This window comes from Rattus rattus, chromosome 5, assembly GCF_011064425.1.
Source record: "Rattus rattus isolate New Zealand chromosome 5, Rrattus_CSIRO_v1, whole genome shotgun sequence".
Lineage (NCBI taxonomy): Eukaryota > Metazoa > Chordata > Mammalia > Rodentia > Muridae > Rattus > Rattus rattus.
The window spans coordinates 115,706,593-115,730,743 of NC_046158.1; the positions used below are offsets into that span (position 1 = coordinate 115,706,593).

Consider the following 24,151-nt stretch of genomic DNA (forward strand, 5'->3'; position numbering starts at 1 on the left):
TGGTGGTACATGTATATGGGAATATACTTGCCCACAGGTACATACCACATACACAGAGGCCAGAGGATAGCTGTGGATATGTATTTCTATTGTTATCTGCCTTATTTCCTTGAGATAAGAAATAGATTCTCACTGAGTTTGAAGTTTGTTGTTTTAACTAGATGGGCTAGCCAGTGAGATCCTGAGATCAGCTGGTGTATGGTTTTCTATTCAACATTAGGGTGACATGGGCATGCAGCTATATCTAGTTTTTTTAAAAGCAGGTCCAAATTCTTAGAACCCAGGTCTTCATGTGTATACTCCAAGTATTCCTAGCTGGTTATCCATCTTCTCAGCCCTAAGAGTGACTTTGTTTTAAATTCTTAGGTTTTTATTTTTTATTTTTTTGGAGAATTCCCTTTCTGGAAGCAAATAGTTCCAGTGAAACTATGTCAGAGGGCAGGTACAGTTACTTCCCACCTTAAAACTAAAGAAAGTTCTCCAAACTACATATAACTGAGTATCCATAGTTTCCCTCAAAAGCAGAGAAACTTGGAGATAGGAGACACCAGACAAATATGAATGGAGAAAGGAGGAAGAAGATGTTAAGCAGCCCATCTGTACTGGGCACCTCTGGCAGACAGCAGTGTGTTTTTTGCATAGGAGTGTTTATTGCAGAACTGTCCAAATTATTAGACACAAACATTCTTCTGGAAGTATCAACTGGAAAAGACCGTTTTTCACCCAAAAGGCTCATTTCTGATCATTAAATGCCAAACAACCTGATCCTGGTCCAGGCAAACACCTTAAAAACAAGCTATCTCAAACTGTAGATGGAAAGCTAGACAGCATTGCAAAGTGGGAGCTTTAAAGAGTCATCCCAGAGAATCCCAATAAGACCCTAACATTGCAGTTTTACGCTGTTTACCAGGTGATTTTGATGTAGAAATTTGAAGGTTTTGAGTTACAACGATGTTACTATTAATAAATATGCAGCATCATCCGAGCTGTGCCTGTGTGTGTACATTTTCTCATTTGGAAATGGGGCTCATTTCTTCATTCTTGCAAAGTTTCCCGAGGATGCAAGACAGTCCTCTTGTACAGTGCTGACATGTTGGAATTGTCCCACAAAAGGTGTGGCTAATGACATTTTTTTCTTCACATCCTTACTGCAATTTTACTTACCAAACAATACTTTATAATAAGAAAGGACTGACATGGTTATTTTTATTAATTATTTTATTTTCTTTACATCCCAATCAGAGCTTCCCCTTCCTCCTCTCCTCCCAGTTCCTCCCTCTTACCTCCCCTGTTTCCATTCCCCTTCTCTTTCTCCTCAGAAAACAGGAGGCCTCCCATGTAGTTCAACCTGCCTCAGCATATTAAGTTGTAGTGGGTCTAGGTGCATTGTCTTCTATTGAGCCAAGACAAGGCAGACCGATTAGGGTGGGAGGGGTCCAAAGGCAGGAGACAGAGTCAACAGCAGTCCCTTCTCTAGTTGTTATGGGTCCCATATGAAGACCAAGCCTGACCTCTGTTACATATGTGTAGGGGGCCTAGGTCTGTCCCATGCATGCTATTTGGTTCAGTTTCTGTGAGCCCCTATGGGCTCAGGTTCATGGGTTCTATAGATTTCTTGTGATGTCCTTGTCCCTTCTGGCTCCTTCAATCCTTCCTATCCCCCATTCCATAAGATTCCCCAGCTCCGCCTAATGTTTGACTGTGGTTTTCTGCATGTTCCCATCAGCTGCTGGGTGAATCCTCTCAGAGGACAGCTAGGGTAGGCAGAATATCATTAATAGTCTCAGGGGTGGGCTTTCTCTCACGGCATGATTGGGCCAGTCATTGTTTGGCTGTTCCCTCAATTCTTGCTCCCTCTTTATTCCTGCATATCTTGAAGGCAGGACAAATTGTAGGTGGAAGGTTTTGTGGGTAGGTTGTTGTCCCCATCTCTCCATTGGAAGTTTTGCCCTGTTACAGTATGTGACCATTTCAGGCTCCACATCCCTCATTGCTAGGAGCCTGAACTATGGTCACTCTCTTAGGTTCCTGGAAATTTGTAGTTTGTCCCAGAGATGCCCCCTACCACACCAATCCCAGTTCTCTCGCCATTCTCCTCACCTTTGACCCTTCTTTTTTATTTTTTATTATTTTATTCATTTACATTTCAAATGATATCCCCTTCCTGATTACCCCTCCACAAACTCCCCATCCTATCCCATCCCCCTTCTCCCCCTTCCCTTTTCCTCTATGATGGTGCTTCTCCACCCACTCATCCACTACTGCCTCACCACTCTAGCATCCCCCCACACTGGGGCATCAGACCCCAGGACCAAGGGCCTCCCCTCCCATTGATGTCCCCTCCCAATCCCCTCTCCCACCCAGTTCCCTCTCTCCATCAGCTCCCTTCTCAGTGAGATTCAAGCATCCTCTTTGCGCCCTCCTTGCTAATTGGCTTCTTTTGGTCCCATGGATTGTAGCGTGATTATCCTGTAGTTTATGGCGAATGTACACGTATAAGTGAGTACATACCATGTGTGTCTTTCTGGTTCTGGGTTACTTCACTCAGGATAATTTCTGGTTCCTTTTGCCAGCAAATTGTATGATGTCCGTGTTTTTGATAGTATTTCATCGTGTAAATGTAGCACATTTTATTTATCCATTCTTCAGTTGAGGGACATCTAGGTTGTTTCGAATTTCTGGCTATTACAAATAAAGCTGCTATGAACATAGTGGAGCACTGTCCTCGTGGTGTGGTGGAGCAGCTTTTGTGTATATGTGTCGAAAAGGCACCCACAAATTTTCTTTATCGACTTATTCCAAGTCCTATGTTTCTAGGCATAGGTTTTCTCTAGCTAAGCAAACTGATCAGGTGGTTGTATTTTTTGAAGTGAAGGGAAATTTCCAAACCTGTAAATTTAGATAGGAAAAAGAAACCTCCAATATTTACTAAACTCACAGGAAGATATAATTTATCTATCAACACAGATTTCAAACAAATGCCAGATTATCTATCTGTTAGGGAAGGTTGTCATATCTTTATAAAGGCAGACATAACAAGCATTTGTTGGTACTTACCATGTGTATTCTAGGTTCTTTCCTGTGATTGGGATTATATCTCTGGACAAAGAGAAAAACCCTGCCTTTGAAGAACCAATGGATGTGGTGTGTGTGTGTGTGTGTGTGTGTGTGTGTGTTATATAAATGCATATCATGAGCATGTTGTATAAATACATGTCATGATTAATGTATAGTATTATATAACTCTTTGGGACCTTGTTAGTTAAGAGGGGATCATGTAAGATCTTGAATTATTTTATGACTGTTTTTGAAAACTGCTTACAACAATGAGGTATAACTTTCAAAGCATTTGCCTCATGAGCAACCCTTTCAGAATAAGGTACCTCGCATATTTTCATTTAGCTCTCAGTAACACACAGACTTCTTCAACTCTGTGTTTTTTCCTTAATTAGATGTATTAATGAAGGAGACAGTATCAGAACTCCATCAGTGTTCCTTTGTCCTTCCTGGAAGGTCGCTTGTTGACAGTTCCAACAGCCTCTTGCACCCTTCCTGAATAGCTGTACCCAGGTACAGAGTAAACTGGACTGTCTGGGCAGTGATGCTCCTGAGACAAATGTCAACTAACAAAGTGTTGGAGATGGTAGATAAAAATGCTCACACTCTCGTCTTTGAAGGATAGTTTCAAAGTGTCTTTCAGCTCTTCAATGGTATTAAGAAGAGAACATGATATTGTGCTGTGTGGCTTTTTCTAGTAAGATGATACCTGTGAGTTCAAGTCCAGTCTTATATATATAGCAAGCTCCAAGACAACAATGACCATACAAACACTGTCTCAAAAAACAAACAAACAAAACAACAACAACAAAACAACAACAACAAAAACCAAGAAAACAAAAATTCTTCCCTAGTAAGATATGAACAAATGATATAGTGCCAGTGACAGAGCAAAGGATACCTTGGTGAAGCAATGAGTTTATGGAGATTACTTATAGGAACCTGGGTGAATACAGGCTGGAACATCTCCACCGGTGACATCTGACTGGTAAAAGGACCCTAGGGTAGGTGACCAATTCTCACTGCCCTTATACTTTCTTGCAACCCTGCATACCTCATACTTCCAGGGGACAACTGCTTCTCCCAAGCGCAAACTTGATTCTTTTACATGCATCTTTCTGTAGCCCATTCCTGTTTCACCCCATTGGTGAACTATCGCTCAGTTCTTTAAAGCCCACTAGAGGCCTGATACCCCTGAATTTGGCCTTGTGTCAGTTTTTCTCTAGGAACAGTGGGTCAACAGTTATTTCATCACATTGAGTTTTGAGTGACACAGACAGAATTCGTCACCTGCTTCCCCCTTCCTCCTCGTTCTTCCCTTGATGCTTTGGTAACCTATTAACCCAATTTACACCAGAGCCTCTCCTACACCATAAAAAATCACAGTCCAGCATGGGGCTCAGCAAAGTCACCAAATCCTAAACCAGCCCCAAGATCCTTGCTAACATTTGTTAACTTCCCTGTGAACATCACAGTCTTGTCAAACATGGTACAATAAAAAATACTATTTGTTGTGTGCCCACTTCAGTAATGCTTGTTCTTCACATATCATCTTCCAGTACTCGCTCATAAGCCATCATGGCTGATAGTCAGATGTCCCTAATGCCTTGTATGAGCCAGTCCATGAGGGAGTGATTTCATGCATGCTGTTTCAGAATATATAGGTTTTTTAAAAATCATTTTAAAGATCACTGTTTCTTTCTTTGTAGTAAAACCTCATGACCCAGGCTGTGATAAACTCTTTTACTAACTCTTGTTCAAAGGTCTTTTTTAAATTAAGCCATTTGGATGCTCAGTATCTCCTGATTATCACACATTTTTCTTAAAAATCAGATCTGCAGGGTACTTTCTATTACTTCTACCTAGTTCTCTTCTCCTTCACTGATTTCCTCTCACACAACCTAAGTTTTTGGGTCCCAGAAGGATTCAATGGCACAGCATAGGTCTTTTAAGTAATCTTTATCTTTTATACCATACCAGCTATAAGAAATGACAAGCTATCACCCCCATCCCATCCGTCTATTTTTCCTTATGGTTCCTACCAAATAAGAAACTAAGGCAGATGACAGCATCCACATTTATTTTTCCTATTGTGATGTTTTCCTTACTTGAGGAAATATTTACTAAGGGATAGAGCTGACTCTCAGTTGAATGACTTCCTGCCCACAGCAAGGACCTTGAAACTCTCTCCATGGCCTGCTTGTACTTCTACTCTATATGTTCTACTTTCAGGGGTGGCAATATATCCTCTGTCAGCCATATTTAGAGAGTTCTCATAGTCATGTGGCAGACCACATTCCCAGAGATATGCAACATATAGGCAGAAAAAGTTATGCAGATAAAGTTAACTACCCCTGCACTCCCAAGGATGCTCCACCTTGGCCTTGGTTGCACATCTTAACACTCATAGCAGAAACCACAGAACTGCTACTAAGAAGTGATAGCATCCCATAGTACACAGGAAAAGTATGGTCTCCATTCTCAAAGGTGTTGTCGGCCACTAGTCCATGAAGAAGCAGTCGATGAACAGGGATTTGGACAGCCCATGATTATGAGCAATAATAGTGACAGATGGGGACCAGTTTGGGGGACAGGTCAATTTTATTTGAAGTAAGTTAAGGACTATATAGTTTTGGGGGGAGGCAGTAGGAATATCCAGGGTAGGCAAAAGTCATTGCCTGAAGGCTCAGGTGCTGAGATGCCTCATTAGCATGGGGAGGCATTCCAGGGGATGGTAGGTGCTTGCTGAACAGGTTCTTATTGGGATGAAGAAAGCTGGACCTATAATCTCACTAAGGCTATGTGACATTCTGTAGGTAGAGAGTACCTGAGTTTCATGCTCCCTAGACAAGGTCAAAGAAGGAGAAGCCTCGCTGGTAGAGAGACTCTGCCACCTTGCACTGGGCTCAGAAGGCCATCAGGACAATGGTACACTTCGCCCTTAATCAGGAGGGCAACAGGAAAGGTAGTCATGATGGGCTTGCCCCTATGGATGCTTCACCTTTATGTGCACCAGCCAGCCTCAGTCGCATATCCTACATGTCACAGAAGCCACTCAACTGCTTTTCTAATCCTGTTGACCCTTGACTTTTCCTGGAAAAAGGTGAATAAACATCTATTTGCTTCAGACAGGCAACTGACTGCAGACAAAAGCAATTCTACCTGACTGTGTCTTCAAGAAATGGTGAGTTTATTTCAGACAGGGGCCTCACCAAAAAGCTCTACCCAGTATTGATACTGACTCACAAAAGGAACGCTTGTTCCTTGCCCAAGTTGGAGTAAAAAATAGTTTCCTCTTCCCCAGTAACTGTGGCTGGCAATATGGAGGAGGCTCCTGAGTGTTTTAAGTTTTATGAGTTTCCTGTGTCTTATAAACTTCCCTTCCTATGCAGGGGAGAATGTTGCAATTGAAAGGAAATTGTTACACTATATTCACTTTTCTCTGAATCTTCATTTTGGTGGGAAAATTTTTCCATAGTCACTGCACAAGTAAATAATTTGTGTCTAAATGTTTGTTTTAGCGTTTCCTTTTAGTATAACCCACACCCAAATTATGTAATCTGAAAATGGAAACATAAACCAACATGGTCACAATGATAGTCTTCTTGTACATTCATTCCCTTTATGCAGCATCATGTCAGCTTCCCTAGATTTTTCCTGGTTATATATTTGATATCCAATCCAGATACAATCTGTCTCTCTCTGAAATCTCATTATCTATTTCTTTGATTAAATTGACCAAGGAGTCTGACTCTGATATGTTAGCTTCAGGAAATGATTTATTTTGCTTTATTTTATTTTATCTTATTTTATTTTAGTAATTGCCAGTGAATGGTCTTTTGGGTGGGTAACAGGAACCCAACCACAATTATGTCCGATTCCATTTACCTACGATGGCTTTGAAAGAATCAATTTCATGTCAATTCAAAACCAACAGATCTCATCTCCTTTGAACTGGGTGACTTTGTATGAGAGAAAGTGACAGCAGCAGGAGGCAGGGCAGGGTGTACACTATGATATTCTAATCCTTCTTTCTTCTACATCTCCCCTACATCATGGGGTCTCAGACTGTGACATGGCCAAATCTATGGGGACTCGTATGGAGGCAACGTTCTGCTCATGTGTCTGACTTAAGATGCATTTGAAAGGAAGGAGGGAAGAATACCAAAACTTATTTGTTTACAGGAAAGGCTATATAGATGATACACTTGTTTAGAGTTCAGTTTCAGTGTCACCATGACCTCTTTCCTGAAGAAAAGAAGACAGATCTCCTGGTTGCACATCTTATCACTGTAAAAAAACTCCCCTACATTTCTGTGTCTATGTGTGTGCATGAGCGCACACAAACCAAGGCACCATGGCATCACCATGGCATGCATGTGGAGGTCAGAGGACAACTTATCAGAGTTAGTTCTCTCTGTACCATTTGATTCCAGGAATGTCACTCAGGTCACCAGTCCTGGTGGCAAGAGCCCTTACTACTGGGTCATCTCTCTGGTCTTCATTACACTTTTAAGTAGTTTAATATGTTCCTTGGTTCTTCTACATGCTCCATCCAACACAGTCAAGAAAACATAATGTCTGTTCCCTTTGCAGCAAAGCCCAAGGATTTGTCTGTGGGAGATTGCCACCATCTTTCTCTTTCTTGACGTACGATGAACTTGTCCTCCCTCATCTTTCTGTCTTAGGTCATTTCATGAAGGTCGCCGTCTAAAATTTCTAGACAAGAAGCGGGGTCTTTGACATACATATTTTTCTTCAACTTCAAGGGCTCAAGATAGTGATGGAGAGACTGAGCTCCTTCTCTGGCTAAGACTTTTTAGTGAAATTCATGGTAAAATGACTCAAATCAGCTCAACGTCCTCGGAGTAAGATGGACGTCCTTAGCTACCCATCTGGTTTTCCTTGAACCTGGTTCCTCAGAGTTTAATATTCTTCTCTAAGGAGAGTATCTATATCACATTCTTACACAATTGGTAATTTTGGGGGTAGGGATGTTTATCTTCAGTTTGAGACATGATGATGTTACGTATAAACCAATCCATTTGCACCCATGAGATCATAGAACACACCATCTCTACTTACTTAACAGGACACACTCCGAACACAAATCTCTCCAATAGCACGGTGGAAAAAAGGCAAACACTTACTTTATTTGCGGTGCAGCTTCTGCCAATGCTCACTGCTCACAGATTCCTTTAAGCTACAGTAACATTTAGTAAACTCACTGAGTACTGTAAAAAATGCCCATTGATAAGAAAATTACAGAAAAAAATTTCCATTACACTGTCGGAAGTTGTTTGAGTCCAAAATCTGCTTTTTTTTTTTTTTTGCAGATTTTGCAATGAATTTTTTTAATGCTGATTCTGGTTAAAAGTGATTCTGATTGACTCTTCTTTCCTCTCCTACATAGTCCTGGCTGAATTATGACATTCTGTTTTGTGACATTTTAGGATTGCAATTTTGGGGATTGAGATTGCTCTTATCCTTACATATTTATATTAAGACTTTTAACAGTTTTCATAAAACATTGATGTTCTGTGTTTTATAAAACAAAGTTATAGTTTCTATTGATTGTAAAGCATTTCCAGTTTGGGTTAAAACTGAACAGCTAATCAGCAGAAGGTCATTTTATGCCTTTTTTCCTTTTAAACTATAATAAATAATTATCAACCTATTAATTACAAAAAAATCTTAATTATGCTTAGATCAACCAGAGTATCTTCACAAATTTATTTTCCTATTTGTTACAGTATGCAAAGTCATTAAGTAAAGCCTCTGGTTTTCCAGTTTGGTAACAAATGGCTTTTGTCTGATGCATAATTAATAGAAACTAATGATGACTATGTAGCGCTTCCAGAGTTTTAAAGGCAAATCTATATTGGCCTACAGTTAACATGCAAATTCATCCAACAAGCAACACAAAATGTATTGTAGTAGTCATTCATTTTTATCAACATTCAGGAAGATCGAGACAGCAGCACAAACTCTCCTTATGTCAGAAACACATTATAACATGGCCACCACGGAAGTTAGACCATACTTGGTAAAGTACCCCCTTGCTAATTCATCCTCTATCATCCGTTCAGACTTTCAGCACAATACATGAATAACAGTGATTAATACTGTGGCATGAAGGTAAATACAGACAAGAGTTTGGTGTGCTAGCATACAGAGTCTTAGAAACAGTGACGGACCAAACAACTTGCCTTATTCATTCTCCCTTTGTGAGCCTGGCATTTCTATGGTCTCACTGAAACATTCTACCTGGGGATCTGAGTCCAAAGATCCCAGCATTAAAATTACTCCCTGGGAGGGAAATTTGGCCACTGAGGATGCCACACCTATTTGAAGGGAGGCATCAAGGGAAATATCTGGTTCTACAAAAAAAAAATGGTGTTACCAGAATCTTTGCAGGAATATTTAATTTTTCAAAATACTTAGCATCATCTCAAGGAATCATTTGGCGATTCTGTGGCTCAAATGTTATTTCGTTATATTTGGTTGGGTAAGTGAAGTGTCCGCACCACCACCATCCCTCTTAACTCTTCCTCCACCACATAAGACACTTGTTAAGATAAGAAAGATATTCTGCTAAAGCTGACGGTGACTGAGGGTCATTTAGTATTCAAAGTTCCTAAAGAATCGTTGGTTCTCTGAAAGGGATAAAAAAGTAGGAAAGGCTTTGTTCAAACGCCTGCTAGTAAACAAGTATTACTTCAACCGAGACAATGGCTACGTGACATCAAAGTACTATAAATTATCAAAACTATCGTACAGAAAAATTACAAATTCATTGCAAAATACATTACACTGCTACCATTAAGAAAAAAAGTGCTTTTTATTTTCTTTTCTTCCTTTCTTTATCTTTTTTTTTTTTGCCAGAAAAGTATTCTTTCAATAATAGAAAATCCTATATGGTACCCTGCATGTGGCTAGGATATATCGTAACGGAGTTTGTACTGAGTCCTTCTGATTCACTGGAAGAAGGGCTGAAAATGTATAATAATGACTTATTAAAGCCATGCTCCAATTGACCATGCCAGCTGTTAGTGGAGAGATGCCTACTATTTAAGACACTAGAAGATGCCCTGGTCTGTCGAACCCTGCCGGTCAGGTCATCACACTGTCCCACCAATCAGCTGGTTTAGAATACACAGGTCTTTGCATGTTTCGTGGGTCTCCTCATGTTCTCCTGAATCATTTTTATGTCTTTGCCTAGCTTTGCATCTTATGTGACTCCTCTCAGTGATGCCTGTATTGTCTCATGAGGGGAACGATGCAAGATGGCGGGCCTGCCAATTTTAAGAATGGATGTCCAAGAAGTTCTTGAGCTGTGGCTCTTTGAGAGGGCTCCCTCACCAACATAAGATCTAGGAATCCTCGGAGCATGGAAGAAACCTGCAAAAAGAAACAGACATAGTGAGGACTAAAACAGATGCCAAGCCTCCTGTCCCGAAACGATGCCCCAACTAACATCATTGATGACTTCAAACATAGGAAATTAAGGAGAAAGACATGGAAGAAAAAAAAACAGATGTCATCACTATAATTGCTTTCAAAGTTTGAAATAAAGAGGGTAAAGGATAGAGAAACTATTTATTAAATAAAATAATGATGGTAAGAAATGACGGCAATTATGTCGGGATTATATAGGAACTGGTTATATGTGTGACAAAGTCAACTAAGACTATAAAATAATGCTCAGTGGGAATGCCTTCGCTTACTTCACAGAGAAAAACAAATTTCTATCAGGTTGGTTGACAGAGACATTTCCCTTTAATTTTTGTAAAGTCAACTTTCTTGATGTCTATCTTAGTTACTTGGAGATGAGCACCATTAAATGAATGTCCTGATTGACTTTAGCATATATTTTTTTTATTAACTTGAGTATTTCTTATATACATTTCGAGTGTTATTCCCTTTCCCAGTTTCCAGGCAAACATCCCCCTAATCCCTCCCCCTCCCCTTCTTTATGGGTGTTCCCCTCCCCACCCTCCCCCATTACCACCCTCCCCCCAATAATCATGTTCACTGGGGGTTCAGTCTTGGCAGGACCCAGGGCTTCCCCTTCCACTGGTGATCTTACTAGGATATTCATTGCTACCTATGAGGTCAGAGTCCAGGGTCAGTCCATGTATAGTCTTTAGGTAGTGGCTTAGTCCCTGGAAGCTCTGGTTGCTTGGCATTGTTGTACATATGGGGTCTCGAGCCCCTTCAAGCTCTTCCAGTTCTTTCTCTGATTCCTTCAACAGGGGTCCTAGTCTCAGTTCAGTGGTTTGCTGCTGGCATTCGCCTCTGTATTTGACTTTAGCATATTTTGACATCTGCTCATTCTCTATCTCTGTTGGGATCTAGGACATTTCTACCACTCTAAGAGGATGCCTCAGCTGTCTCTTCTTGCCTTTACCTATAGCCTAACTAAAGGTAATGAGTATCTTACTGCGAATAGGATATGATAGGTTTATCTGCCTTTACATTTTGTACAGAATTATATATATATAATTATAAATATATATGTATATTTTACTCAATGCTGCATTTATGAGATTCTTTCTTTACTTGGTTCACCATTTTCATTTTTGTGTCCCATTCGTTGTTCAATTATTTCATAGGCTATTTTTTATTTGGGAAACAAACCTGGGATCTCCCAGCTTTTAAACATTAGGGATAAATATATTTTTGTGTATTCCATAGTACTCATTTCTACTGGGTGCGGGGTGATTTTTCACACAATTCGTTTTTAGTTAAATTTTACTCGTTAACCTTAATCCAACCCAGTAAAAGTTTCAGACTCTTATTTCTTATGGTTTCCTTTGTACTGCACCTCTGCACAACCTATGCTAACGATTTTCTGAGTCCTTTTCATTAAGGGGTGAAATGAATTGGGAGCTTCTACCATTCCAAACTCCACTCCTGTAAACAGCAGCCTTGAACTTTTTCTGTTAGAAAGCAGATGGAGGGAGATATGGCTAGGCTGAGCTTGACTCTGAAATGTCAAGTCTTCCAAGGAGCTGAGAGCTAGCAGGCTATTTCTTGGAATAACTAAAAGCCATGAGTTAGTCCCAGTCGTTATGTCTTAGAACATATGAAAACCACACTAACTGGTCCTTGATATGAACATGCCCTTCCTCTCCCTGCATGATCTAGTTCCTACCTATCTCTGAAATGTTCTATCCTCATCTTTGTGCTGTGTTGATGCAGCATATGAACCTTCTTCCCTGGCTTCAGGTCCTTGCATCTGATGCTACTTCTGCCTGGGATGTTTTTCTTCCAGATCTTTGCATGGCTAGCACCTTCTCTCCATTTAGCCCACATAAAGGGTCCTGTAAATGGCTTCCTTGGTTTTCACAGGAAGGGAGCTCCTATCTTTCATCTTGTACATTCTCTCTCTCCACAATACTTTGGCTTTTTTATAGCATGCACTGATTTTTAAAATCCTATTGTGTAGATTGTATTGCCTTCTTCTCTACTTAGAATGCAAGCACTAACAAGTCAAGAGATCTGAGGCTTGGGTTGCAATATTCCTAGCGCTTAGATGTCCTCAGAAGGTACCAATTACTCAGTGAGGACATACTGGAAAGAGTGCTCAATTCGCCTTTCACCGGTCCATTGAGAGAAAACTGGTGACATCCCATTAATAGATGAAAAACTTTGTAGTAGGAGGTATGGAGTCACTTGCCCAGTAAAGGCACAGAAGAATATAAATTTGAATCTAGATGACTAAGTCCAAAACTCTTACCCCAAATTAGAGCCAGTGGACTGGATATGCCAGTCCTTAAACGAATAGAGAGGCTTAAAGATCCAACAGTGATTCTTACCTTGTGCAGGTCCTTCACTCTTGGAGGTAAACTGTCCCGGATCCTCCTCATGGCCTGCAGAGGAGGCTCATTGAAATAGGGGGGCTCACCATCAATCATCTCTATCACCATTATCCCAAGGGACCAGATGTCCACCTGTTAGGAACAATCCCCTGGTTATGTCAGGAATAGAGAACATTCTGGAGTTCTGATTGTGTCATGAAACCAAACTTTATGACACAGTTTTACATGCTGAATTATTTCACTCTTTTTGCTAATGTCACTTGTTTACATATTTGTGTGTGTGTGTGTGTGTGTGTGTGTGTGTGTGTATTTGTGTGTATGGTTTGCCCTCAGAGGCCAAAAAAGGATGTCAGAGCCTCTGGAATTAGAATTACAGGTAGTTGTAAGCAGTCTGATGTAGTTGAGCTCAGGTCTTCTGCAAAAGCAGTGTGCTTTCTTAACTACTAGGCAATCTATCTCCCTAGGCCGTGTGTGCTTTTCAAAGATGATTCTAGTTAAGTTCTTACCAGTTTCATTAGAAATGAAATTTTACCATTCTCAAGTTGAGAACTTTAATTTTTATCCTGGTAAGTTCTGTACTAATTACTGATCAGGCCAGATTAAAAAAGAAAATAAAAACCTTTTACATTATGAAAATAGAGAAGAAAGTTACATTTAAACATAAGAAATTGAGAAAACTCTTTGACACACTTAAACCAAACTTCAAGAATCTATTTTGTTCCACACATAGTATGTTTTCACAAAGTTCTGTCCCCACCCACTTTGGGGCTTTCCTTTTCTGCTTTTTATTACTTTAAATGAACCCACACAGACTCCTGCTTGGTAAGCTGTTTTCAGAGGGTGGCAAGAGTAAGGAATGGGCAAGCCGGAGGAAGGGAGGCCAGGGCAGGTAAACCCGTCTAGTCATCTTCTGTGATGCCCTTGTTACATTTTTATCTGCCCTCTGTGTCTTTCCTCTACTACTTCTGATGACTGTCACCGATGATTTAGCTCTGGGGACCACAGTGAGGAAAACAAGCTGGGTTCTCATTCATGATCGCAGGAAGCAAAGCAGGAGAACAGCGCCTGGCTTCTTTCGGGTACCACTGTCCCCTCAGCAGTACAAGCCATTGCCATCTAGAGCACAGTGCACAGAAGCACTATGGGAAATCTGTTTGCCTCTGAGTTTCTGTGCACACCATTCCCTGCCTAGAAAGCCTCTGTTTAACCTTCCTTCATTTTCATATTTTAAGCTTTATTCCTTAATGGGTTTTCTTTCATTTCTAGAAGAAATAGAAAATAAGGCTATATTTTGAATGTTTCATTATGCACACATGATTTTCTATTATATTTCTATGATATGCAAATATTATTTCCTCGTGGAACTTTCTGCACTTCTTTCCTCTTTCTGAAGCATTCTAGTTATATTTCCTTACAACCTGTCACTGGGTGTGGGACCAGTGATTTACTCACTCTGTGATCCCCTTGCCCAATTTCCTGCAAGACTCTAGAGAAACCCACTGTGTGAAGATTGTGGTGATGTGCCCAATGGGACCAGTGTCCCTTCTGTCACAGTCAGCTTTGAGCCAGTAGATCCCCAATGGTGGGGATCAACAGAGTCAGAAGTCCCTTAACTCCTGGACCCACTAATCAGGACCACTGTGCCTCAGAGGTAGATCTCAGGGTCCACAGGCCCCAATTGATGGCTGCCACCTACTTACCTCTGTCCCATAAGGTAGCCTGGAAATCACCTCAGGCGCCATCCAGTATGGGGTACCCACCAGTGACTTCCTCTTTGGCACCTCTTTGGAAACTTGAGCACAGAAGCCAAAGTCAGATAACTTTATCTGAGAGGGGAAGCAAAGCAGTAGAGAGACCATTAGCAAACACCAGCCACTGGGACTAGACATATATACACAGACCTGAAAACAGGGAGAAGGAGATTCATCCACATTCATTACTGGGACTCAGATAGTAAAGAAGTTCCCAGAACCTTTCCTATGAGTCTTGACCTCCAACAGCTTTTATCTCTCATGAAATTATAGGACAAGCACAGGTAACCCTTACAAGTTAAGTATATCCCAAACAATATATTTCTCAAACCCACAATGATGCTTTTGTGTAATGGCGTAGATGTTCTCTGTGGAAATGTGATTCATGTTGCTACAGTTCAGATTCTTGGGGTTGAACACATCTAGATTCTTACAGACCTTGAGATCACTCAAATATCCATTATTTTTAATCTGTATTTCTGATAGTACAAGACCTCCAACTGCCTAGGTTCCTGAGTTAACACTGCAGGGCCAGCTTCCCCTTCTCTTTTTGCTTAGCTCCTTTGCCATGGAAATCAAAGTTGCCAAGGTGAAAAACTTTGCAGGCGTAAATCTAGGTATGTAAACCGAGAGTCAGCACTCAGCTGTCAGACACTTAAAGCGGTTAGCCCAAGGACTCAGTGTGTGTATATTATCTTATTAATCTTTGACACCATGAAAGTGCTCTGAAAATCCTTGCATAGAACTCTAATGCTCGTAAGACCATATTTCAGAACAAAGTGCACTGGGAGACACCTGCTGATATACAGACTCTAAAGGCCCAGAGCTCAGTTTATGCTGGAAGGTATGGTTCTCAGTCATCATGACCTGCTCTGAATGCCCAATGGTCTTATAGACAGAACATTAATGGGCAATTTACCCCTGCTATTGACAATAGAAGCCAAGACAGTGGGCACACTGAGCACTGACTAGCAATGTTAAGAATGACCATCAGAAGTTAAGATTGCCATGGATCAAAAGTATACTCTGTTTTCTTGGGTACAAATTATCTCTTGTTGTTCTTCATATTCTTCTGAGCTTCCCTCAGCCTTTTCTTGGCTCTCCTTCTGCTACACTCACCTTACGACTTTGGTGTGCTCTATCCCTAGACTTTTGATTTTAGGGCCTATTTCTTTCCATCTACTTGTGTTGGGTATTCTTTCCTTCTCTATCTGAACTTGGTTTTGTAGGAGTTTAGCTAAGTGGTCAATATTTGTCTAGGACAACAAACACACCGCCTTTCATTTTACAACTATAATCATGTAGCTCCACTGGAATTTTTATAATAAAAAGATACGTGTGTGTGTGTGTGTGTGTGTGTGTGTGTGTGTGTGTGTGTGTGTGTGTGTGTGTGTACACCTGTGTGTGCACCGTCATGGAGACCAGAGGTCAATGTGTGGTATGTTTCTTTACCTAGTCCCCTTTTTCAGAACAAAGGCTCTCAATGAATTTGGAGCTCCCTAATTGGCTAGAATCCTCCTGTCTCTGTCACCCAATGCTAAGATTATGGGCATGTACAGCTGAACATGGAGGTGCTGGGTATCTGAACACAGGTTCTTATTCTAACACAGGCATGGTACATAGCACACAATCTCCTCACCCTCTAAAGCTTTCAAATCTATTTTACCGTTTGATTTGTTATTAATTAAATTGTGTGTGTGTGTGTGTGTGTGTGTGTGTGAGAGAGAGAGAGAGAGAGAGAGAGAGAGGTATCGAGAGATCTTAGAATATACCTTTATTTGAAAATACTAGTATGCAGTTATATGTTTCACATTCTAATTACCTTTTATTGTCAACTTGAAGCCCCTAGAGTCACCTGAGAGGGTGGCCTTCAATAAGGAGTTACCTTGACCAGATTGGCCTGTGTGCACACCTGGAATTGTCTTGACTATTAATTGATGTGTGAGCATTCCTAAGCAGCTGGTCCTGGTCTATGTAAAAATATAAATAAGCATAAGCCTGTGAGAGAGAAAGCCAGAGTGTGCAACACGCAGCATTCCTCCATGATTCCTGCCCCATTGTACTGGTCTTGGCTTTCTGCGCTAGTTTTCCCAATGATGAGTTGGGAACTACAAGCATAAGCCAAGAAAACAATTTTCTCCATTATCACATCAGCAGAGCAATTGGAACAGAAATCGGCACCAGCCATTCAATGTGGAGTTGATACTTTGACTCTCTGATGTTGTATTGTATCTCCTACTCCTTTCTAGTATGTAATTTCCAACCTTCCCTATAAATGATAGTAGGCTTCAAGGCAATCTGTAGCATATGTCTTTGCATTAAGGATGGAGAGAAGACCTTTAAGTATCTTTGTTTCTAAATACTTAATATCTACATCAACTAGGATTGAGAGTCTAGATGGATGACCACAATTTTTAATGAGGTTAAGTCCTGAGGAAGGACTGGAACCATTAAAGATTAATCAAAAGGCCTGAAACAGTAGCATTAGTCATCTACCATGAAAATATTACAGTCTTTTAGATATACTCCTGAAAACCAATTGATTGATATCCCTGGTTATGCCTTGAGGGGGAACCCATGGTGTTGATAGAAGTAGGTTTGCTCACATCACCATTTGGATGTAGCATCCAGAAATTTCTTGGCAGGAGAGTGGGAACATTTTTGGCCAGCCGAAAGAAGAGCTTTAAGTACTTGGAGCAAGGGTCTAGAGCCTTGATGACCTTCAGAGGTGCCTTTCTGCACAGCACAGTTCCCCATGGGCCAATTAATTCCCAGAGTACACCAGGCTAAGCATCAGGAGAATTTAGGTTGACCAAGGAAAGGACCATAGAAGAGTGAGAAGGTGGATTTTATCTCCCTCACCCTGTGAACCCACATATATTCTTCATGCTCCTGGAAGATACTGCAAGAAAGAGGGGGGGTAGGAGGCAGAGGAAGGAGCAAGTATTTAAATCTAAAAGACTGAATTTTTAATGATATCAGCTACACTTTGAAATAATCTGGTTCAATTTTGACTGACAATGTTTAAATTATTCAAACAGCTTAAATTTAATGGATAAAATTAAAATAGAGAATTCAAAAAAAAGAATCCAGCAAATAGAACATTTTGCAGTAGTGTAGGTAAACTTTAAATTGTAATGTAATGTCTTTCTGTGCACATATATGTTTTGTGTGTGTTTGTGTGCCTTTGAGTGCATATACATGTTATAGTATTAATTATTTCTAAAGCTTATAATTTCATTTTTTAAAGAAGGAATATAATAATAAGAAAGCTTCTTATTATTATATAAATTAAAGATTAATGGTCACAATTATGGCAATACATTTCATTTGCCTACACATATCAGAAACTTGAATGACTAAGAAGTGACATTTTGAGCATTTGGGGACTGGTGCTTTTTAACCTCATTATCTTATTGTGGGTTTCTCTTTGATGACATGAAAAACCCCAAACCCTTCAAAATCTGGCATCCTAATAATTATTTCCCTGACAAAATGTGTAACTTAAGGAATTGAAACCAGACGCTTGGCAGTTAGGCCCACTCTTCTTCTGCAGGAGCATAGATGCCTTTGTATGATTTTTTCCAACTCATCCAAGTACATAAAAGACAGTTTTCTAAAAAAGCATAATTGCACACAACATTTGTCCAAATAAATCTCAAGTAGATAAAAGAGAACTCAAGTAATAAGTAGAATAAAGCACAGTGGGCAGATCTAAACCACACGGCTCTAAGATGAGGATTGTTTCAGATGGAATTATGTAGTGTGGCTAGCAGCAAACTACCCCATCTCCTTAATGCAGTTACACTGAAATAACAGGAAGAAGCACATTGCCTGCAGCCAGGGGAGATGTAATGTGTTACAGGACATTCCAAGGAACTCAGAGGGTAGAGTTCACGTGGAGCGGTTCTCTCAGCTACTGTCCCAGCCATCTCCAACATGTCCTAGCCAGGAAATGGGCTGCACAATCATGCAAGGGAGAGAATGGGCAAAAGAAAGTCCATTCCAGAACAGTTTTAGGTCTCAAATGAATTATGAATTTTCTGTTCTGTAAATTGCACAGACTAGGGTATTGTGTCTTTGCTTCATGGTTTGAGTGACAGCCAACGATGGCTTCCTTTGTGAATATTTCTTAGATGCTTTCTACAAGGCAATAGTACTTAATGTGTGTACCTTCAGCATCATTTGGCAGTTTGTTGGTAATGAAGGTTCCTGGGTACCACTTAGCCTGATTAAATCATCACCCTAGAGGCAGGATCCGGGAAATTAGTTTTATTTTCATGTTCTCTACTGGTTTCTGATGCTCACTAAAGTCTGAGAACTTTTACCTTACTGAGAGCAATGGCAAGGGACAACAACAAACCCTGAGATCGGGACTAGGAAGAGCAAGTTTGATGACGGGGAAAGCAGTGTCACCTAAGGTCCATGTCATCAAACACCTTCTCCAAGAGGAGCGGGAGGACATCATAGACATCAGCTCAGAGGGGCAGAGTCCTCATTTCTTCACCTACCATTGGACAGAGCACAGTTAGCTGCAAGTTACTTTCCCAAAGCTTTATCACACTGTTAAAGGAAAGCTGGAAGCTTATCCTCGGATGCTCTGTGATACCTCCTACACTGAGATACCCTCCCTCTGAGAATTAACAGGAAGGGGACATAGATGGAGATCAGGACAGTAAGCTATTTCAGATGCTCAAATCTCTGTTTATTTAAAACTTGCCTCTGTGTGATTATCTTTAAGTCATCTGTTAATTGTAAAATGCTATTTAAGAGATAAAAATGTCAAAGGGAACAGAACTAATAATACCAGCCCATTAAATGAGCAGCCGGAGACAATGAATACACCAGGGCACATCCTTGGTGAGGAGACACTGGATTCCTGCTGAGGGTTGGTGACATTGTAGTGAGGGGGTTGAGTGGTCATAAGACACTGGTTGATGATCTGTGGTCATTTGTCCTCTCTATTCCTCTTTAAAGTCATATAAGGGATGTGCTAGACTCTTTATATTATCTATAAGCACCTCACTCATTGGCGTTTCCCCCCTGAAATACATCCCAAGACAAGAATTCAGGCAGGTCACTTCTCAGAGATATTAGAAACTCTGGCAATGAAACAAATAAGCGTAACATGGAAATGAAGGACAGCTGATCAGGAATTAACTACTGAGTGAGAGATCACCACTAAGACTTTACTCTGTGAAGGAATTTAATCTCATAGAATAAGGCCTTCACAGTCATTCCACAAGGTAAATCAGGGAACATATACCCTACTGCTAGGATGTTTCAAGGTGACTTCTGGGGAGGGAGAATGGTATTTCTCTCCAATTTCTAGCTTGGCCTATCCCAGTAGCCAGAGAAAGCCCCCCCCCCAGCAAAAAGATGCAGGTGGGAAGATTTGAGGGTGTAGCTATTGGTCAAGAATGGTAGGTTTCCATAAAATTCTGGGGGAGCTCTAGCAGGATCTGCTAGGAGGGATCACACTTATGACATTTACATTACTGGCATGGACAGATTGGAGCACAGTGCTGCCAGGCTGAGTTTTTCCCCAAGGATTATGGATAGTTGAAAGTTTATGGGAAATCTCCCAAGTTTTAATGTGTGGGAATCAGTTTATAGTTAAAAAGAAGAGACTGACCATAGAGCCCACTTGTGTGCATGCCCTTTCAATGAATGGATTTATTGGTCATATGCATGAATTCCATTTCAGCTTGGCAAGTCATTCACTTGTTGCTCACTGGCCTCTAAGTATTATACAGAGCTATGTGATACAGCTTGTCTCTTTCACTCCATCCATTTCTCTTTATGCTTATTTAAAGATTCCATTCCTGGATAGAGACTGAGAAGCCCATTGGAACCAATATGCTGTGGTGTTCTGTGAGGGGAAGGAGCACATGTCTCTGCATGCAGGAGCCTGCCCTGACTGTTCTCTGGAATAGTTCTGGCAACATCATGCCTCACTCTCCTTGCTTACTTAATTATGGAAATCCTCACACTTACCATCTTCTGTTTAATGTTTGTCAGAATAATTGATTTCTCCATTGGGTCTGTGATGTAGGAATGTAGGTGTGTAGGTATGGATGTGTGGGAAGAGGTCACACACACCTGCGTGTGCAAGTGAAGAGGCCAGAGGTCAATCTTAGGTGTCTTACTATAACGGTCTCCACTTTAGTTTTAAAAACAGGATCCTGGGACTTAGCCATTAGCTATCCTGGCTGGCCAGCAAGCCCCTTGGATCCTCCTATCTCCATGCTCAGTTCTGGGATTACAATGAGGCATCACCATGCCTGGCATTTTTATGTGGGTTCTGGGGATCTGGATTCAGATCTTCGTATTTGTGCAACAACCACTCTACCCACAGAACTATTTTCCCTGGTAAGGACCAATAAAATAGGCATTTTACTTATTACTTCCTCTATATGTCTGTTGTTACATTCTTATATTCCAAATGAAGTAGCTTAATGAAATAAGTACTTTCTTGTGTTCATCCTTAGGACCTATATTTTCCTAGCACTCATGATAATAAGCGTTCAGAAAATAAATATGTGAATAAAATCACCAAGACTAGGAACATTCACCATGCTTCCATTCTTATAGGCTCTTCTGAGTACACAGAGGTATAGGGATGCTTGAGACACAAGGTCTACTTTTGAGAATATAAATTGGATAGTTTAATAATCTTCATATTAAACAGAGGTAAAATCTTTAATGAAGTTGATTAAACTCTGTCTTACGATTTTAGTCCCCCGTATGACCTCAAAGCAGATGTTTCCAGAAAAAGAAGCCGTGCGATGAACCTCCAGATGAAGGGAAAGATGCATGGATTGGAACTGCCCTGCCTTTGTTTCTTGACATACCGTTCCCAGAGCTGACTCGTGCGCCTCTTCAGTGCTCCATGCATTTTGTGTTCATGGGGACTTTCGTAGATGCTTTTTGAGCCATATTAGAAGGATTTTTGCCCTCTTCCTATGTTTCTTCTGTATAGACATTCATTCTCCCTTGCATCTCTCTGTAGTATGACTTTGTACTTTGTCTTACTAAGAGGAGCTGTTAAAGGCTAGTGGGGTCAGGCTGAAAGACTAAAGCACTTGTCCAGCAAATCTGAGGACTGTAGTTAAGGTCCACAGAACCCATATAAATGTTGGGGATCATGACGGACTCCCTGTAATTTCAGCATGTTGGAAGTGAATATGGGGAATCCCCTAGGGCATGCTGGTGAGCTAGACTAGTCGTATCAGTGAGCTCTGGGTTCAATTGAGAGGCCTTGCCTCAAGGAAAAGGAAAAGCAGTTAAGAATGATTTCCAGTCATCAGACTTAAGCTGTGACAGGCATGCACACCCATGTATACACAAATACAGCAGAACATGAAAGACACATTATACCTATGTGTGTGCAGGAAAACAAACGTGCAGTCTATTCTCCATCTCTTGAAGCTGGGATCGGATAAATGTGTGACCTATGTTAGCTAGGTTGATATAAGGTGAGGGCTTCAATGCACTGTGCATTGCCTCTGTACTAGGGATTGCCCCTCTTGATAGTTTTGGGAACACAGTGACATACAAGATGTGAATTATCCAAGGCTGCTCTACAGGGAGATGGGAGACATATGGCCCCATTAGCACTCCACCCACACTGAAAGCCACCTAGCTACAGACAGGACAGAGACCATCATCAGCTTGGGAGCAGCCTGCAGATGATGGTCTCCACTTTCTTATAATAGATAGCTGGATTTCAACATGGAGTGGAGAGATAACCTCAGCCAGATGGATAATGTTCATGTCATGTCGGAATTTGCTGAAGAATTCTCAGAGAGCTGAGCCGGAAGACTCTGCCCTCTAGCCTGGTTGAAAGCCAGCAACAAGTATCTGATGGAGACTATGAGCTACAGGCTGTTCACAAATGTGGAATGGAGCAGAGGCCAGTTGTCTTAGCCGATGAAAAACGTAATACTGACCTATGCATGTGTGAATAAAAGACATGGTAATTGTTTTAAGCCACTTAGTTTTGAATGGTTTATTTTATAACAAAGCATACTTATGCATGTTCTTGCACTGCTCCTTTAAAAAAGTTTTAACTGGAGTATTGACAAAAGCAGTAATTAAAACTGTTCATGCATAAACCTCAAACCGCACACCATATATGCACATACATGAAAATATGGAAAAAGAGATAATAGGATTATGAGACATCTTTCTCCTCTCCACATTACTAAATTTATTAATTTATCTATAATAAAACTTAAATTTTTAAAATATAAAACAAGATGAGCCAAAATTAGTGGGCAGTCTCTTCCAGCTCATCTCTGGTAATTCTTCAGCCAATTCTTATGTGACAAGGACATTTTCCATTTCCCTGAGGTGGCTGGATTAGAAAAGCCTGTTTCCTTATCCCAAGCTCACTTCCTCCAGGGAGAATTTCAGAGGAGTGTAGAGAGCCTATATAGTCAGTCTATGTGTCAAGACTCTTCTCACTAAAGCTTCCTTGAATGAGAATTTGCCACCTCTCTGGTGGTCACGTATCCTATATTCTGTTGACTTTTGTACTTTGACAGAATCTCCGTGTAGATTGTGTTGATGAGACATGTAGAAAACTGGGTATCAAAATATAGTTTGGTATTGTTTTTTCTTTGCCTTTTAAATCTAGATGCATTTTCTTTCTTTGAGCCTTCTCAAACCAGCATGCAGGGATTAAATTGATGACTTCCTGGAGACTGCAAGCAAGGAGCAGAGTGAAGAGGGGCATTTATTCTAAAGTTTCATTGGGCAAATTCAGGATATCCTGGTTTCTACCAAAGATCCGCTGAGCTCCTGCCCAGTGGCCCCAAACCTCGCAATTTCTTCAGCATGAGCTAATAACAATGATGATCTATTTCAGAACACTGTACCCACTTTTATGACTTATTTCTTATAATTTTTCTATGTCTGTTCTCACATAGGTAAACTATCTTTTAAAGTCTTCTCAAAGTCGTCAAGAAGAATTGGTCATTGATTTTTTTCCCAGGGATGTGGAGATTTTGAAGATAGGCAGACTCACAGGAATAGACAGAGCCAAAGAAAAGCCAAAATCATTTAGCAAAAAAAGAATTCAGTAGAAAGATAAAAGAAATTCCCATAGTCTCTATTACTTCCCACTCTCATTGTAGAGGATACAAATTCTCCATCAATTGCAGGTCACTGGTAATTCTGAGTAACAGGATGACACAGAGGAAAGGCAATTTCCTCTTTGCAAGTTCTGGGAAGTAGAGTGGGCGACGTGTGACTAACAAAAATTAGAATTGTGAGAAAGTGTTCTCAAGAGAATAATGGCCATGACAGGCAAGCTGACAAACTAAACCGGAGGGGAACCAACTTGAAAACCTTACCCGGCCATCGCTTGTCAGAAGAATGGAGTCACTCTTTATGTCCCTGTGAATCACTCCTTGGTTATGAAGGTAGGACAGCGCTTTCAGAACTGACAGGCAGACAGTAGCTATCTGTTCTTCATTCATTCTAGAAAGGAAATAACATTTAAGGATGAAGACA

General features: G+C 40.7%; 1 protein-coding gene across 1 annotated transcript in view; it reads right to left on the bottom strand.

The window, feature by feature from the left end:
* Positions 1-8,172: 8,172 nt before the first annotated feature.
* The window catches only part of Pak5 (p21 (RAC1) activated kinase 5), a 190,598-nt gene continuing 174,619 nt past the window's right edge, over positions 8,173-24,151 (bottom strand). Inside the window, exons 7-10 of the mRNA XM_032904288.1 lie at positions 23,992-24,118; positions 14,582-14,707; positions 12,879-13,013; positions 8,173-10,458 (exon numbers count right to left, since the gene is read on the bottom strand). Coding sequence (XP_032760179.1) covers positions 10,303-10,458; positions 12,879-13,013; positions 14,582-14,707; positions 23,992-24,118 — 544 coding nt within the window. The 3' untranslated portion in view covers positions 8,173-10,302. The remainder of the gene's footprint in view (positions 10,459-12,878; positions 13,014-14,581; positions 14,708-23,991; positions 24,119-24,151) is intronic.